Raw genomic sequence first — 19,484 nt, 5'->3', positions numbered from 1 at the left:
TGTGTGCGTAATATAATATGTATTTTATTGTGCAATTAAATCAATGTGAAATATTCAATGCAGCTATTAATTCTAACGATTTCATTTGAGTGGATTTAATATACATAGCAGAATAGTTCCATTCCAATTAATTTTACTCTTGAAATGGATAATTTAATATGTTTCTCATGTGTATGTATGTGCAAAGCTCACAATTTGAGTAATGGAATTTAATATAATGGACATATATTAAACATAGCGAAAAGGAAACAATTGTACATAATGATACAATCGCGGTTCTCTCGTTTTCAAAATTCATCAAAGCGAACCGTGTCCGAGCGACATGAATCTTAATCGCGCGATCTCTCTCGTTGTGTGACGGGCTTAAGGGTACATTCACCCGTCGCAGATTCTCCTCCGTCCTCCAGCGGCCAAACAACAACCGCGTGCACGCGAATTCCGCGAGTTTTATTTAGAACATCGAATTATTCTAACGTGACGAGTGCGCCCGCGCGTTCCCGTATAAACAGGGTGGGGGTAAAAAAAAATAAATAAATAAATAAATAAAGCGATAGGGAGAGAGAAAGAAAGCGCGACGTAGGCACGTCGTAAATTCGCGATAGGGGAAGGTCGTAACAAATCGCGCATTCGTATATTTTCGCCGTATGTAAACTCAATTCGGGATGAAAAATGATAAAAGATTATCTTGTCTCTCGAATCTATACCTTGAAGATTAAACTTCCCTCCTCCTAATTGTATACGGCACGGTATAATGACACGCATAATTGCTTTATCGAACGAATCAGAGCGAGAACAAGAGAGTATGAGAATTTTAATTAAAATTTTGCACATTGGATAAAAAAATGCATACTTTCGCCCGTGCGCCAAGCAGGCGAATTTAAAATTACGAAAATTGCGGGAGGAGTGGGTGTGCGGTGTTCTTTGAACTATTACAAAGTAACGAGGCAGGATGCGCGAGCGCGAGCGTCCTATCTCTTTTCACGTTGGTAGGAAAGTAAAATCGTTGTTGCATCTGATAAAAGCCAGGCGGGTCGCGCACGCGCGAATACGCGTCTCCGATGCGGGTGTGTGTGTGTGTGTGTCGGTGCATTAAGACACACGTAAACAAGTTTGCTGCATTCCACGCGGACCGGCTGTACCTCGCTGCACGTAATCACGCTCGAATAATTAATTAGCTTATTTTGTATTACTTAAACGGAGTTAAAAACGACGTCTCGCCGACTAAATAAACTGATCGCGAAGAAATTTTTCATTTACAGCTTAATATTTATTTTTCAAACAGACACGACGGCCCGCGTATTATAATTTAGCACAGGATAATAGCAGAGATAAAAGTATTATGTAGTTTTTTTATTTGAAAATTTATAATTAAATATTTTAACGGTCTTGTGTAATTTAATCAACTTTTCTTGTCAAGAAACATTCTTGATTTTGAAACTCGATTAACTATATAGTTTCTCAGTAGCTTCATAATGAAAATAGTTTCGATGCAACGTCGTTGATGTACTGAAATAAATTGATAACGTATATATACGACAGATACAAGAAAATTAATTTAACGTCACTTTTCATTAAGTTTGTTTTTAAACGATTGATTTTATGATTATTAAACATTCACGAAGAGAAAAGTTTTATCTCTCTCCAATTTTATATTTTTCGATATTTCTTTATTTAAATTTACAATATTCGCAGTTTAGTGATGTTATATATATATATATATAAATATTCGCCGTAATTGAAATTTCTCATGACTTTATGCAAACTAATAGCGGTTACACGAAAATCAAGTTTCGCGAAACGGATTCTCGCTGAGTTTGTGCCAACTTTCGGTTGGCAACACCGTGCAGTAAAAATAGAGAATGCAATGTAATCAACTTTGAATTGCAGAGTAAACAATTTCGATAAAATTTTAATTAAGAATCGAATCAATGGAATAATATTACGGAATATATAAAAGTATTGCTGCAACGGATGTCGATTGCGATAATACGTAGGTATAATTATTGACTTAATACAACAAGGTTCCGTTCCAATAATCAACTGTACCATGCGAACCTGCTAAACATTCTTAGTTTCAGATTAGTATGTATAAATAAAGATAAAAATATAAAGTCATTAATTATAAAATATTTGAGTTATTTCGTTCGATATTTAAAAGTATTGAAAAATTACAAAAATATAATTGTAATATAATATTTTAAAGAATCATTAAGACATTATTAAAAAATAGAATTTAAAATAATTGAATTTATTTAAAGAATCATTAAGACATCATTGAGAAATTCAATTTAGAATAATTAAATTATCATGATGTAATTGCAGAATATTCGATTAGTACACAATCAATTTATTTCATTAGAAATATTTGAATATGCATATTTTTCAATTTAGAAAAAATCTGTTGTAATCATTAGAATTTTTATAATTCCTTTCAATTGTTACAACTTGTGAGACAATGTACCAAGTAATTATTCATAACATAATAATATTATAATAATATGCAATTATAATATTATAATTAATAATATTAAATTATAATAATATTAAATTACAATTACATTGCAATTATTATTCATTAAAATTATAATATTTCTATAAATATATCCGGTGTACACATTATTGTTATTTGTAACAATTTTTCTTCCCACGTTACAAAAGTAACCGAAAACCGGATTGCCAGCAGCTGTTGGACAAATATTTTGCTTCGATAGTCAAGATGAAGCAAAGTCCCCATTCCAACCGGGCTCATCAATCACGTCAATTACACACGACATGGTCGATTCGCGATAACATGCGTCTGCGCACGCGCGCTCGAAAGAAAATGAGAGAGTAAAATAGATAAAAAAAAGAGAGAAAGTACATATGACAAAATAAATAAAAAAATCAATAAAGTAATTTACAATATCGCTTTTGAAAATGGGACAAGGAAAAAGCGCTACAATGACGCCGAATAATGCTTTCTATCACATTGTTCGACATAATTGTTGGTGAGAAAACGTTCAGTTCTTTCTAGAGTAATTACGAGGAACAAAAGGGTCAAAAGTAACAGCCGCAGTTATGGGTTTTCTCTCTATCTCTGGTTCTCTCTCTTTCTTTCTCTATCTCTCTCATTCACCTTTCTCTCTCCCTCTCATTTTACTATCTGAATATGAATTATATTCCATGCCGTTGTTTAAAAAAAAACGAGGCTATTACGAGCAATTTCTAAACTCGCACGCAAACTCGAAGACAATAACGAAGGGGGATACTCACTATAGACGTTCATAATATTCCCATCAAAGAACAATCCCCCCTCCCTCTGGGCTCATTTTTTTTTTCCTATAAACAATATTTCTATTCGTTATAAATCGATCTATCGTCCCAACCGTGCACTAAATGCATATCGATCGTCTCGAGGGTTTTGCGACAAGAAAATTTCGTTTCGCGATTTGGAATAAAGGGAAGAAAATATATATAAAGAGAATTAAATTAAATTTATGATAAACAGAGCTGTCGGAGGAATTTATCTCGCGCATTTGTACGTAGCTAATATAGACAAAAGTGAAAAGAGAAAATGACAAAGACGACGATTCCGAGGGCGGATACTGATTACAGTCGACTTTGACCGCCCCTTCCGAAATAATCGGCCTGCAAACAGTGAAAATGACGAGCGAAGGGGTGCGCTTAATTGACGATGTCTCAATGGAACAACAGGGCGGGGAGCGTGACGACCCCAAAAGCTACCCTAACAGCAGACCGAGCCGAGGGGTTAGTCGTATCCTTTCAGACCTCCAAGTGGCTTTGAGGCCATACCAATATTTCACAAGTTTCGTTTGCCCGGCCTTTCCTCTTACTTATGCGCCCCGGGGCGTTCAACGTATTTCCGTATATTTGAATAATGCCTCTTTCGTGATTCGCGTGATTCGCGTTCGATTTAATCTCGTACATGAAAATAGTTACATCGATGCGCAATGTTGTGATTATATGATAATTCCGCCATCGCATTAAGTCGACCGAATATAATGAATATGTTTATAATGAATATGTTTATAATGAACATGTTTTTATAATGAATATTATATAATTAATGTGAATATAATAGATTTTCAATGTGTATGTATGTACACTTCAATATAAATATAAAATATATATATACAGAGAGAATTTTCTCTTAGAATTTACCTTGAAAATCATGGTAATCGTGGGACAATATGGTATGTAAAGAATTTTATGAGAATTTCTCTGATTAATATTTATCACAATAAAAAATAATAATATCTATCACAATAAAATATGTTTGATTAATTTCACTATATACATAGTTTAGTAAAATTAATCAAACATATTTTATATTTTATTGTGATAGATATTAATTAGAGAAATTCTTATAAAATTCTTTTCAAACTATATTGTCCCACGATTACCAAGATTTTCAGAGAAAATTCTCTCTGTGTATAAATTCCTTTATATATATAAAACTATATGTATATAAGATTTAAAGAGTGACCCTTTTATATTAATAAAATTAATAACTTAGGAATACACGTATATTTTCTCTCTCTCTCTTTCTAAATAAAAAAATCGATATACTCGACCAAAATGGCGAATAATATTCTATTTATTAACTTTCCGTAGAATTATACGCATCAAAATAATAGTGAACTAAAATAACACGAAGTATACAGGAAAATGATAAGGCTAAAGTATCATATAACACATCCGTTATCGACGATGGTCGGCAAAGGAGAAATTGCCCAAGTAATAAAGTTCAGGCACAACATTATAAAACATTGATAAAGTGATTTAACGGATATATTATTTAGATAAAGAGTTTATATTTTCAAATCGTATCAATAATAAAGACTTTGTGATACATAGTTTCTATTTGAAATAAAAAATATAGATTAAATTATAAATTTTATGAAAATTAAAATATAAATTTTATGAAAAATATAAATTTAAAATAGTTTGACAGACGTAAACTCTGTTTAAATGACAATTAGCGCGGTAATTAAGTGACATCCGAGAGTAAGGTATATACATATATTCGTTTGCGCCTCACGACCGTATATATATTAATAGAAAAATCCAGATATCTTTGAAATAAACTCACCTCTCCGTGCGTGTCCCTCCTTCCGTCCGGCGTGTTCTCAGGTAAGAAATAAAGCCGTAAAGACGCCAAAGGCTGATTCGGTCCACGACTGTCCATCCACAGCAGCTGAAGCTCCCCGATGCTGACGAGATCGGCATCGCTCCACAATTTCGTCAGGAAGAAACTACCGAGACGAAGGACGCGGCCGTTACCTATCCTTACCGCTTTGTAAAATGTGTAAGGGCCATGGCTGAAGCAAGCACCGCCCAATAACTGAAAGCAGAAGTCAAAAATAACTCATAAAAATTTACATTCGAGTTCATGTGTTCTCTCTCTAAAAAAAAAGAAAAAAAAGAAAAAATTACAAACGTATATTATATACGATGGGAAAAAAATTCGTCATGTAAAATACGTTCCCTCTATATAATTTTCCGCGCAATGTTGCTTCTAATAATACGCTTGCGGCATATATACGCCATTTAATAGTTATTCTCGTATTATTATTAATATTATAATTAACATACATTAATACTTAATGAGAAATCCGTTGGAATATTACAGCGTATTACCCTGCAATATTAATCGGGTGATAAACAGGTGCACATTTATATTAAAATAGGATGGATTAACGTAGCAAAGAGCATATTTCTGCGCATCGATAATTTTAGTGATTTAATTAAAGATTATTCGATTAATAAGGATATATGTACCTATAGGGGATATTTTTTTGAAAACTCAGCGAAAACTCGTTCAAGTCGGCTTTTAAAATATCATCTCCCCCGGATACGACCACCGCGAGAAAGATTCGTGGCGCAGGCAGGGGATGATCCCGCAGAAAAGCGGAGGGTTACGCCTCCCTAGAGAGTATTTGCAGTGCGAGGCACAAAGCACATGCACATTCGGACATGTTACACATGCGTGTGCACGCACATACGCGGGATAAGCGGAAAGAAAATCCTTTTTGCGTTAAAAGAGTGGCACGTGGATTTTTTTCGACTCGGGCGCGATTAAAGATCGATAAAGCGTGACCAACTCGTGACCGCAAAATAATAAAGGCTAAACGCGCGCGTGAGAAAAATTAATCGTCATCGGAGTTAAGAGATATATAAGATATATATCCGATAAAGAACGAATCTTGCTTGACGAAAAGAACATGACGTTTGATTTCTGTGATTTTCATAAAAGATAAAAAAAATAAATAATAAGTTAAAGAAAAGAAGAAAACTCGCGTACATGTGACGTTGATTTTACATCGTAGTTTTCTCTCCTCGTTGCCCTAGAAAAACTATTTATTATTCAATGAGAAAAATGTTTATTATCCGGCTCCTGAAAAAAATTCCGCAAACGAAAGAGCAAACGAACCGTGCACGCGGCGGGGTACAGTCCGTCGTAAAATTCTTGGCTGAATCTCTACGCGATTATCAGACCAGCGATTTGCATCCTAGTCTTTTACGCTTCTCGCTTCACCTTTTTTTTCTACTAAAATTTGAACTGTCAATATACGTTAATTTTAGCTCGATAGATATAGATTAGTTTTTTTTCTTATACGATTAAGACAACACGCCAGTTTTCTAAGATATTTGAATACGGAAAAATTCTCAGCGCAAGTTTGCAAAAATTTTAATGCCGTCATTTTTTTTTTTTTTTTTTTTTTTCTTTCTTCATACATTTTTATTCGATATATTTCTCGTGTGGTTAAATACTCGTGGCGCATGGAAACGACAGATGAAGATATTATGCGCGTCTTTTGCGACTACAGAGAACAGGATCGTCGTAATTGGAACACTCGATATCGAACCGATGAAAGAGAGGAAAAACACGATGAGAGAGGTCCGTTCACATACACACACATACTTACGACGCGGACTGTACGGACGTCTGCTGCTTTGCAGCGGAAACTTGTCCATTACTCCCTTTGCTTTATTTATCCGGGCGAAATTTCAAATGGATCGGATTTGGACGTAAAAGAGACAGGCGCGCAAAGATCGATGCTCGAGAATATTTACGTAAAATGCTCAACATTTTTATTCAAATCAATAAAATTTCTCTTTTGATTTATATTGTACATTTTGATATTTATCGTTTTATATTAACATTGAAACGTGTCTCCAAAAGAGAGGAAGGGAGAGAGAGAGAGAGAGAGCAATGTATCGATTTCACGTATCGAGAAAGATGATTCCGAAAGACTCGCCTCGAATAACAAGGTCCTTTAATTGCCGATGAAATGAATTCGATATTGGGTCATGTTGGTCGCACGCTTCGGGCACGGGTCAGTCAGTCTCGAAACTCATTTGTTGGAGGATTGAGCGACGAGCGAGTACATGCTTCGCTATGCAAAATTGTCGCTAAGTCGCTCATTACTGCGCAAATGGACGAGCGAGCGAGCTGAGCGACGTCGGCATCGCCTCGCGATATCAATCGAGCCCCGCATTACATAATTGAATCAATAATGGCCATCGAAGCGGTCGTTCGACGAAATGAGCACCGCTGCCATAACTATTTCCAATGTTTTAAGAGTACAGTCGCGGCCAAGAGTTCGCGATCCGGCCGCACAAGACGCGCGGGCGAAAGATCAGCCTGCCGATGGTATTTATAGCGGTTAATCTCGTTTCTTCGCCGCGAAACTTACTCGTCATTGATATCGCTGTTACATCTCCACCCGACGCTCTTTTATCTTTTATGTGTATATATACACGGGGACAAGTGCATCGATGCAAATCGCGCGCACGCATTTTCCCCCTTCCCTCCTCTGCCCCTCCACATTTAACGCATATACATATATGTACATGTGGACAAAATTTGCCAATTGATTTGATTTTTTGTTATTATGATTTTTTCATTATTTTTTATATTGGGACCACGTACCAATTATGTGTGCATATTCTCTCTCTCTCTCTCGCGAGTCGCTAAATATTTCACCACGCATCAATGCACAATGCCGCACGTATATGCATTATTCATTGTACGACGTTATATACGCGCGCTTTTCCTTTCGTAAAAACACTTCCATCGCGGATAAATAAATATATCCATATAGCGAGAGACCACTAATTCTCTCTTCTCATTGTTCGTTGCTTCTCGATGTGTTAAAGGAACGGGCGCGCAAAATACAAGCAAGCATATAAAGTGCATATTTAACACGGCGCATATTTAAATTGCCACGACGTTGATGAGGATTATTTCTTTTTAAATGAAAGGAACAACACACACATTATATATATATGATAATGAAATCGGACATTTATATCACATTAAGAACAAATAAAATATTGTTCTGAATTTAAAACATTGTTCTATAATTGTTCTGAATTTGAAAAATTTGTTCCAAGCATAAATTAACATAATAATAAATAATAATATAAATATATAATAAATAATAATAATAATAGTACAAAATATTAATAATAATAATAATAATAATAAATAAGAAACGAAACGAAAGCGTTGTCTCTTCAAAGATGTAGAATAACTAAAAAGTATATCGAGTATAAAAAGTTTATATACGAGAAATTCTTGTCAGCCACTATATATACGACGCGCGCAAAGATAATTGTTATCTTTCTTAATAATGCGTTATCCGTCGAGAATATACCGTAACATTACGCTCGAAACTTCTGCAGCTTTATATAATGATCGTTGTCTGTTTTCCTCTTGCAACAGAAACACTCGCTAAAACGGTCGGAAAGGGGAAAGAGAAGCGGGGGGGAGAGCGGCAGAAGGAGGAGGAGGAGGCGACAATAGTTAGAGGGAGAGAGAGAAAAATGCGTCACGTAACATTTTAAGGCCACCGCGAGTAGAATAATATATGTGTATGTATATATAGAGTTCTCTGTATTTTTCTTTCCAGTAAATGTTTAAGTTTGTATTTTTTTCATTTGTATGAATATTGAATACTAAAGACGAATATTAAAGATACAATTAACAAGATATTGATCGATTCCGTATAACATTGATCGAATCCGAGGAAGGAAAACAAATTCCATATATAATATATTTTTTTTTAATCTGACAATGAGTAAATTAATATACGTAACGCGTATGCTTTGTGTATATAATTTGTTCTTATAGAGGAATATTTTCCTCGCATTTATCCAAAATGCGGAACAAAAAGAAAAGGAAACGAAACCTCAAAAGAACGATCTTATTTACATAAGAATCGATTATGTCTGAAAAATATCTCGCGTGGAATTTTTTAAGACCATTATGCGCTCTCTCTCTATCTTTCTTTCTTTAAAATAATGACTGTGTCCCTCTTCTATTTAAAAAAAAAGCGTGAGAAAGAAAAATCAAACGCGATGTGAAATTAATCAAACATATACGAACAGTAGTCCAAAGCAGTGAATATTATAAATATTCAAAGCTCTCTCCATTGCTATGCCGATGCATTCGTCGATTAAAAGATACGAAAATGCTGAATAGTCTCGTATCACTTACGGAGTAACTTCATTCTACATGCGACATTGTATTCATTAAATATGCAAAAAGAAGGGGCGGACGGTGAAAAGGGTAGAAAGGTGGACGAGATCGTGCGCGAAATTAGTAAATGCAAACGACTAGAATAATGCGAATAAATCACTGTTGACAGCTTTCTTAATAGTACTGTGTACTAATGGTTTTTACGTAATGACTCGCATTGCCGGAAATATATAACCAACGAGACACATCATCGCAATCGTGTCTCATTATCGAGAGAAGATACGAATATAATAGAGACGTATTCAGATTATTAGACTCAATATTTTTACTGTTTTAACGATTTATTTGAGGAAATAATCTTAATTGAAACATATAGAATATTCAAAATTATATTTTATATATATTATATTATATAATAATATTATGTAATATTATTAATATTATATAATAATATTTAGTAAATAAATCTGTTTTCTTCCCCAAAATTTTGACGATTGTTTAAAAACATTCTTTGTTGTCAAATAACAATTATAATTCAATTAAAATTAAAGATAAATTATTATTTATTAAAAAAGATGTTTCCGAATAATCTCCAGGTCAAAAAATTAGAATAAAGAAATCTTCAATTTTTTATTTAAAAAAAAGCTTAAATAAATGTGACTATTAAGAAACGTGAAAAGTATGTCAAATAATTTCAACATAAAAATATGTTTGACTGTTTGAGTCATCAAATAATCTGAACACGTTCGTAAACGTCGATAATTAAAATATTTTCATCGAAGCGACAGAAGCGCACGAAAAAAAGAGGAAGAAAAGAAAATAAAATCACACGATACTAACGATTACAAATTGCAATCGCAGCACCGATTCCGCACGGATTCCGCGGATCTCCGGAGAAGGAGCTTCGGAAAATTGTCAAACGTAAAATATTTCATATTACATATCCCACGTCGACTGACATTTGAGATTGCTCGTGATTGCGAAACGCGACGTTTGCATTATATAATTAACCTTTCTCAGCGCTCGCGCGCGAATCGGATATCTTCATGCGTTCGGATATCTCGAGTAAAAAGATCTCGCACGCGCGCGCGCGCGGCGGGTCAATGAGAGAAGAGAGAGAGAAAAAAAACGTGGCCGCGCACCCAAGGGATCGAAAAAAAAAGACGGGATATAGGGCAATGCACCCCATCCCTCCGTTCACATTCCCCTCTCTCCCCTCTTCCACCCCTCAGTCATTGTATACCCTCACCGCGTGTAATCGCATATATATACGAAGCTGTCCGCCGCCAAGCCACCGTCCCTCTCTCGATATCTCCCTTTTTCATTTTCCCTCCTTGTTACTCTGTGTCTATATTCCTGCTCATCTGTCTCCCTTTCAGATGATTTTCTCTCTAGAACCCCTCGCGCTGTCTCGCTCGCCCTCGTGTCTAGATTCCTCACAGGGTTCTCTCTCTCTCTATCTCTCTCTTCCTCTTCAGAGGCGAATGAGTTTTACTAACCGCTTTAAAGCGTCCGTCACACATCGTATGAATCACCGTGGTCAGAGGATTAAGAAACACTCGAACACGAACGACTCAATGACGTTGTGTGTTAATAATGAGACTCGAGAATCCGACAAATAGAAAGTAAACGAGCTGTTATGTTCGATGACAATGCTATGTTCTTCGTTTGCTCTCTCATCGTAACATTGTTACGCGTGAAACAGAATTATATATATATATATTTTTTTTTTTAATATAAGACAGTTTTATAATCTCTAAATTCTGTTAAAGATAAACGATAAGATATATACGTCGCGACGAAACAAAAAGAATTATTAATTACACATTGATTAGATATGCAGTCCTTCGTTTTTATGACACCGAAATTAAGTACTCTACTAATCTGCGCGTGCAATATTTCATCGGAAATATAATATTTCATTCATATTTACGTCCGCGTCCGAATTAAATTACGTCTCATAAATTAACGTAACGAGTCCAAAGATAAGCCTCATAATAACGCCGCCTCCGCTACTTTTGTCTCATTTTCCGAAATGAAGATGGCGGATATATCTCGAGCTATCTTTCGACGCTAGTTTTTAATTAAAAACTTCCGTGAACTGTATCGTGTGAGCGGACCTTTAACCCGCGTTGCACGTGTGCACACACGCAGAGGGTCCCGTATGTGTCCCCCCTCGTCCCCTTCTATATGCGCGCGCGTGTATTGTATACGAGCACCATACTAGCACCGACCTAATGTACATGGAATTTGACTCAGGTACGTTACGCATACATATGTATACGCAGGCGAATCAACGGACAGGCACACTTGACTCATCAACGCACATAATCTCACAAAGCCCGTCTATGCGGACATTTAAAGATCTCATTTGGGAGAATAAGTATATATTGTGTCGAAAATGAAGTTTATCAATTTTACGAAAAAAAAAAAAAAAATTATCTCTCTCTCAGACGCTTCAGATTTTTGCTTATCTGTATTTGTTAGCGATCTATATCTTATCCCCTTGTGCGTGCTACGAATCAATTACGCGCGGTCGAGCGATGTTCTGCAAAGAAACCCTACATTAGATATTCCGTGCAAGTAAGGCACATAGTAAGAGGATAGGGAGCGAATGCAGCAATGCATCATACAATATTAATAACAAATGTAATATGTTTGCGTAAAGTGCGTCGCGCGCGGAAAGAAAATTTAAATAAATATATTTAAATTCGCACACACATACACACACACACCGGAGAATTAAATTGAATTTCGCAAATTTATATGCTGTGGATATGTGAAATTGTGTGATGGTTCAAAAGATTTTAATTAAAAATTAATGATGCGCTTTTCCGATTATATCCGCAGTTACTTTGAACTATTGTAGAAACCTGATATAACCAGAAATCGATTGTATGAACTCAGCAAACATTTCGTCAACGTATATTTTATCAGAATGTGTGTGTGTGCGTGTCTGGTTCTTGTATCAATCGATAAGCCAAATTATATTACTGAACACGCTGCATGATAAATATGCCATTTATCGATAACAAATGGACTTTTATACTTCCGTCTCAGTTGGAAAAATAAACAAAAGAAAACATTAGATGAAATTATTTTTAAACAAAGTAAAATTTAGACGTTTATAGATAACAAAGTTATCAGATATCATATCGTATATATATACATATATATACATACACACACACACACACACACACACACACACACACACACACACACACACATATATATATATATTACAATCATATTATATCTCAATATCAAGATTGTTAAAATGAACACAACTCACAAAACTGATTCGTTGAAGATTGCTAGAGATGTGTAACACTCACGCATATCAAGAGTGTACAGGGTGTTTCAAGTTTCTTTATACTTCATTTTATCTGCATTATTTGTTTAATTTGTAATTGATATCTAGCTGACGAAAATTTTCAATGTATTTTTTTTACACTCTTTGATGTACAACTCTTAATATAAATCTCCTAATCAATATTCTGATGAAATAAAACGCATTAATTATTATTAGAAAGAGAAATTTCATATTTTTTATATATTTAATATTTTAATATTATATTATAATATTATTAAATTTAATAAAATTAATAATTAAAAGTTTATTATTATTTAAATATGATAATGTTTAATTTCAAGGAAAAATATATTGAATTAACATTAATTAGAAAGAAACTTTATATTTGTTATATTTGATGAAAATCCGCTTGCATCAATTTCATTAAGATTTCCGTGTTCTCGTGTTGTGTCGATTTAAAAGTTTAATTTTCTTTAAATTTTTATTCAGACAGAAATTTCAAGTTTATAATATACCTACTTTTTTATCACAACACATGTATTTAAATAATCTTGATAAACTATTGCTATTATTTTTTCCTTCATAATAGTTTTACTCAAATAATTGAATTATTAATATTTAATTAAACATATTTGGAAGAGAGATAATGAAAATATTTAATTAAATATATATTTAATTAAATATATTTGAAAGAGAGATATTAATAAAGAAAATTATCTGAATTTTACAAACAAATTTAATTTTTTTTTTTTTTTTTTTTTTTTTCCCCCCATTTTGTTCTACATCAAAGAGTTGAAGAAAGATTTATTGAAAAATGCTCAAAGAGAGAGGATTCGCGCACGAAAAAGAAAGAACGCGCGAGAACACGGTGTATATCGTGCCTTTCAAAAGCACGCGTTGCGCTCGCACTGTTCGTTTTCTTGCCGACCGTATCGTCGTCCCTCTTCCTGCCTCCTTTCCTTCCGTTCCTTCTCGTTTCCCCGCTAAAGCCCCTTGGCATCGTTCTCATCGAGTTATTATTACACAGCATAGGGTCACTATCGTCGTTACTCTCGCGGAAGGTTCTCATTCGCGAAAGACGCGTCGCGTCGATCGGCAATAAAAGATATCCCGGCTTTGGCAAATAAATCGGTCCGTTTCCCCCGCATAAAAGGAAGGGAGGAAAGAGAAAGAGAGAGAGAGAGAGAGATCTTCATCTTGCAGATCAAAAGTCACCTTCACAACGGCATTCAAAATAAAACCGGTTCTTGAGAGATACGAAATTGGGTTCCTGTTTTGGTCGAGGGATATCCTTAATCAATGTTTATTTTCACATTTATCTCAGGTACGGAAAAAATGCAATCTCATTACGTAGCATTATCGGGACATAGATTACCGTCTACTGATTATCTCTATACTTAGACGATGATGAGTGTCGAGTATGATAAACAGGCTTAATTAATTTTCTTGACAAACTAGCTTAAAATATGTATAATCGCGCGCGCTGGCAGGAAAATATTATCTATTATAGAAAAAAAAAGACAAATTACTTTTCAAAAACATTCGCTCTTTTTTTGATTTATTTGTCGCAAATGTATTTTATATTAAATTTTTCTCTTCGTTTGCGAGGCGAAAATAGCATTTCATAAAATATCCTTTTATATAACATTTTGGAAAATTGTTGTTGTGTTTCCAATTTGCATGTTCTTTATATTCGCACTTGTAAAATATTTAATAATAGCGGACAAATGGCGTTTCATTTACGTTACACTCGCTTTAACGATATTACACGCGTTTGCAGCGAATAAACTGAACTATTAATGCAATTCCAGAAAAATAATTATTTTTTTTTTTTTTTTTTTACAAAGAAAACGAATTAAAGCCATAACGTGCAATGTGTTTGCATCGAAATATAAATACGTCCATCGAAATTAAAAAAAAAAAATCGCAAAGTGTTTATAAAATAAAATATTAAACAAAAGAAAACATTGGTGTATATAATCTCGCGAAGAATAATTTCATCATATATATATATATATATATATATATATATATATATATATGATATAGACAGGCTAATTTATGTCATCTTTGACACGAGGATAATCGTGGAAACGTTTGTGAAAACAGATATTATGAACATGATTTATCGGATTTTGTCCGGTATCGCGTTCCCTCGCATCATTCCTGGAATTTTTCAATGTTTTCCAACGTGACGACCAAGGTTTCATGTGTTTCTGGGACGAGATTTTTTTTTTTTTCAAATCGCATATGGTGACCGTCGATGTGTTACAAAGCGACTTCATCAGGCCGGCCCCGTAAATAAGTATACGTAAATCGCGAATTGTGCTGTCTTCATTAAAGTTTACGACGTCACGTGAGCGACCTACGCCTACGGAACTAACTATAGAGCAGAAGTTAAAAAGTTATGCGATTTTCCCCGTATTGTGGCAGTAGCACTAACGGAGAAAGAGAGAGAAAAAGAGAGAGAATATGCTGTAACGCTGGTGCAAAATTGTCAACGCCGAAGAATGTGACGAAACGATTTTATGGTTCGCTCGCGTACATTCCGATCTTATGCGCAACGAAAATAACGATAAGATACCGAATGCGGATGCGCGCCAAAATAACAAGACTCACAATTATTATGCATCGTGATAATCAAGCATAGATTAAGACGGATGAAAAATTTCGTGATTTTAAATATTGTAAAAAATAGATAAATAACGCTAGAGCAATCAAAACGGTGTGTTAACATATAATAAATAGCAGAGAGAAAAGCAAAGAAAAATTTTAAATTTCTAAATTTTTAACTTTAAAAATTTCATAATTGAGATAAATACTATAAAAATAAAATTATTTTATATGTTAATGTATAACGAAATTAAAATATATTTTAAATAATTTAAAATATAAATTTATTAAGTATAAGAAAATATATACCATAAATGTAATATAAATGCAACATTATAAATAACTAATAAATAAATGTACTATATATTCCAATATATAAATATTATAATATTTAAATGATATAGAAAAAAAAATTGTTAACTTGACTAAATCGTTCAACTAATTACTATTTTGTTGATTAAACATATAAAAGTATTTAAATTAAATACAACATATTAAATCTAATATGTGTTTTGACTTAAACATATACATGTGTTCAATTAACAAAATAATAATTAGTTGAACGATTTAATCAAGTTAACAACTCTTTTTTCTCAGTGTACACCCACTCATTTACATGGAATGCGATGTCCTAAAGATTTCGATAGAGACCATAAAGATAACATTTTGAGGGTAAAGAATGTCTAAAAAGAAAGTGAAGATTATTATTATCGCGCGTCAGAGAAAGAAACAGGGTCAAACTCTAAAATTATGATAGTTTTAATCCCTACTACCGAGAATATATGTATACGATGCTATCTCATCCGAGTCATTTTTGCATTTACATGCAGTTTCGCGCCGATAATGCAACGCGCTATTGCAGTCACGATTTCCCAATCGCGCACGGGGAAGTGAATGTACGGAGAAAGGAAGAGGGGATGTGTATTGTCGGTTAGATTCACTATGTGTGTGCGTGTATACACGAGAGGAGAGGCAAGAGGGAAGAGAGAAGGCAGAGAAGAGGGAATACATCGTACGCGAACTATGTATATACGCATGCGCACGCGTACACAGACACGCACGATATACGTGTTATAGATCCGATATCGCATTATTATTAAATTCTAACGCAAAAAATGAAAAAAAAAAAAAAAAAAACATTATTGAACCGCTCGCGAACCGCTTTCGAGAGACCGACCGCATTTATTCTTCTTTATGTCGCGTAATTGCGTAATTTGATTCGACTATGCTCGTTCGCACCACAAAAATTAACAAGTCGCGATATTAATAACACGACGAACTTGAATCGTTATTGGGACATTTTTAGAAAATTTGCAAAAAAAGCAGAGAGATCGAGTTATCTTCTCTTCATTTTTGTCTCTCTCTCGAATCTAAACTCGCTCTCTCGCGAGTTCTCGTGTATAAAAAAAAAAGAAATGCGCGTATAAACTTGACGTTCGAGGATTTTAGAAATTTAAAACACGCTTAACGCAAGTTACGAGCCTCGACTTGAATTAATCCGTGCCATTAACGGTAATGCTCTGGAACAACACTCTCGAAATAATGTTACCACATAACGTAAAAAAGAGAGAGAAAAATAGAGATGAGAAAAAAATAAAATATAAATTATTTTTAAAAAATTAAAGGAAAAATTATAATTTACATAAAAAAATTTTTTAAATATATATAATTTTATACATACATAATTGCATTTTGATGCAGTTTTATTTGCTACGCCGTTTAATTTATATTATACTTCGTTATTTTTCATTCTGTTCTCTGTGAAGAGATTAATCTCATCCCGCGTTTCCACCCTCTCTTAAGAGAGGGAAAGGGGGAAATCGTTCCCCCGTTCTCTTCCTCTCTTCTATGTCCGGGTCTCGACTCTTTCCGAGCATCTTTCCTCTCACCTACCCGCTCCATCGACTGGATTCAATTCACTTTTCTCCAAAGAGCAACTCTCGCTGGGCGACTTCTCGCCTCGTTTATTTACTTCTTCCGGCTCGTGCTACGCGTTTCCGAATATGAGCAAATTCGCGTTCAATAATAAGGAAAGACAGAGAAAGAGAAAGAGAAGATTGTGTGATATCAAAATTTACGATAATCTAAAGTTTATATCCTAGAATATATACGCGTACTGTAAATATTTGTATTAGGAAGTTTATTTCCTCTCCTACGCTTTGTGTATATATTCTCTTTTTAAATTTTTAACTTTAAAAATTTCAGAATTAAAAAGATATAAAGAAAAATAAAATTGTTTTTACATATTAATCTGTATAGCGAAATTAAAAAATATATTTTAAGTAATAAAATATATAAAATTTATAAAATATATAAGAAAATATATTAGATATCCCAATAAATATATGATGTAGAGAGAATCACTCACTCACTCACATACACAATACACACAAAACACACACATATATATATATATACACATTTACATGGAATGCAGTCTAAAATTCGATAAAGATTATAAAGGTAACATTTGTATATATACGTAGAATTTTGGAATAAACTCTGAAATGTTATTTTTGAGAAATGTCTGGACAAGAAAGTATAGAAAATTTGTGCATATATGTATATTGTGTGAATGAAAAAGAAACGAAGAAGAGAGAAAATGCGGATACGAAGGGACACACCGTCAGAGACAAAAAGCTGTTCTATATATATGTATATAGCGGCTATGTACGTGAATTCCAGACGACACCCTAGGGACGCTGCGTTAAATAAACTGACACTCAAAAAGCAAACAGTTTGACAATTCGAAGACGACGCGTGTGCAAAAATCACGAATCTCTCTGCGGAGGGAGAGAGAGAGATGTGCGTAAACTTCTATATATATATATACATATATGTATATATATTTATAACAAATTTAGAACGTAATTTAGAGAATTCTAATTAAACGCGCGCTCTGCTTATGTTTGTTTTTTTTTTTTTCACATACACTTACTGTGAAATAAAGATAACGATGTTTGTGCAGCGAGTTAACATATTCGCGGGCGGAGCTGGCAAGTACAAATATGCGAACTATGCCACGACCAATGCATTTCGTTTCGTCGGCTGTCAACGTCGATAATGCATTCGGGGAATCGCGGGATCGTGTATATATACACCCAGTTTCTATTAAGCCGAAGAAATAATGTGAGTTACACACCCCGCGATCTCCTCCACCCTTCGAATAATGTTATGGCGACGCGAGAGCGGAGGAGAGCGATCCTCCCTGTCCTTGTAGAGATGTATATGTCGATTGTATCTCGTTGCGTCGCACGCACGCGCGTGCCGCATTCACGGAACGTATGCACGCGTGTGCATACGTAAATATGTACATGGGTGTGTGTGTGTGTGTGTATGATGGTGTAAGTGCACGCGCACGCGACATATCTCGCAAAAGAAGAGAAGCTAATGTTTATATTACATTTCGCAAAAGCAACGCGCACGATCGATAAAAACCTCCCCTCCTTCTCTCTGTCTCTCTTCGAGAGAATTGCGTATTATTTTTCAAAGTAGTTCAATTTACTGTTCTCTCTTTCTCTCTCTTTCCTTTTAATAATAAAGGACGGATATTTTATCACATATATTTTTTTGTTTGCTTACGTTTTGTTTTGCCGAGTCCCCGATCGAAGATAGGAGGAATAGACGATCGATAGAATGCGCGTGAATAGGCGGATAGGAATTTTCGGTGGCACGCGATAATAACGAGCAATAAGATCGAACGTTTTTATTATTTATTATCTCGAAAATACAAATCGTTGCTTGTATTCCAAATCATTGTGCAACGAGAAATGATTATCATAACTTGTCATGAACATATACATATATACATATATATATGTTTATCCAGCGTTTATCCGCTACACTATAAAAGTGAAGAAATAATTTTCTGTGACGGCACGATAATTCAATAATATAGCGAAAAATATAAATATCGTTTGTCAAAAGTAACAAGATATATGTATATTGATTTCATTCGCTCTCGGCATCGAAAATTCCCGTTCGTGTCAATGTGTGTGACTAAAAAATCTATGAAGAGATAACAAGCTGCTTTTACGATCCTATAAATCAGCATTATTATAAATCACC

The 19,484-nt window shown here is 34.3% G+C and overlaps 1 protein-coding gene and 1 long non-coding RNA gene across 3 annotated transcripts in view; one reads left to right on the top strand and one right to left on the bottom strand.

Annotated features, from left to right (window-relative positions):
* Positions 1 to 19,484, top strand: part of LOC145942258 (uncharacterized) — a 128,890-nt gene that overhangs the window by 29,041 nt on the left and 80,365 nt on the right. The window lies entirely within an intron of this gene.
* The window catches only part of LOC145942219 (uncharacterized), a 150,927-nt gene that overhangs the window by 117,799 nt on the left and 13,644 nt on the right, over positions 1 to 19,484 (bottom strand). For both annotated transcript variants that reach the window (XM_083048725.1, XM_083048734.1), the window contains exon 2: positions 5,093 to 5,344. In XM_083048725.1, the coding sequence (XP_082904851.1) occupies positions 5,093 to 5,344 (252 nt within the window). The remainder of the gene's footprint in view (positions 1 to 5,092; positions 5,345 to 19,484) is intronic.

Source organism: Prenolepis imparis, unplaced genomic scaffold (assembly GCF_030444845.1).
Source record: "Prenolepis imparis isolate NDT839.2.m4 unplaced genomic scaffold, iyPreImpa1.0 SCAF_1, whole genome shotgun sequence".
NCBI classification, from domain to species: domain Eukaryota; kingdom Metazoa; phylum Arthropoda; class Insecta; order Hymenoptera; family Formicidae; genus Prenolepis; species Prenolepis imparis.
Note: the sequence above shows the minus strand (reverse complement) of the source record. Positions and strands in the feature narration are given on the sequence as shown.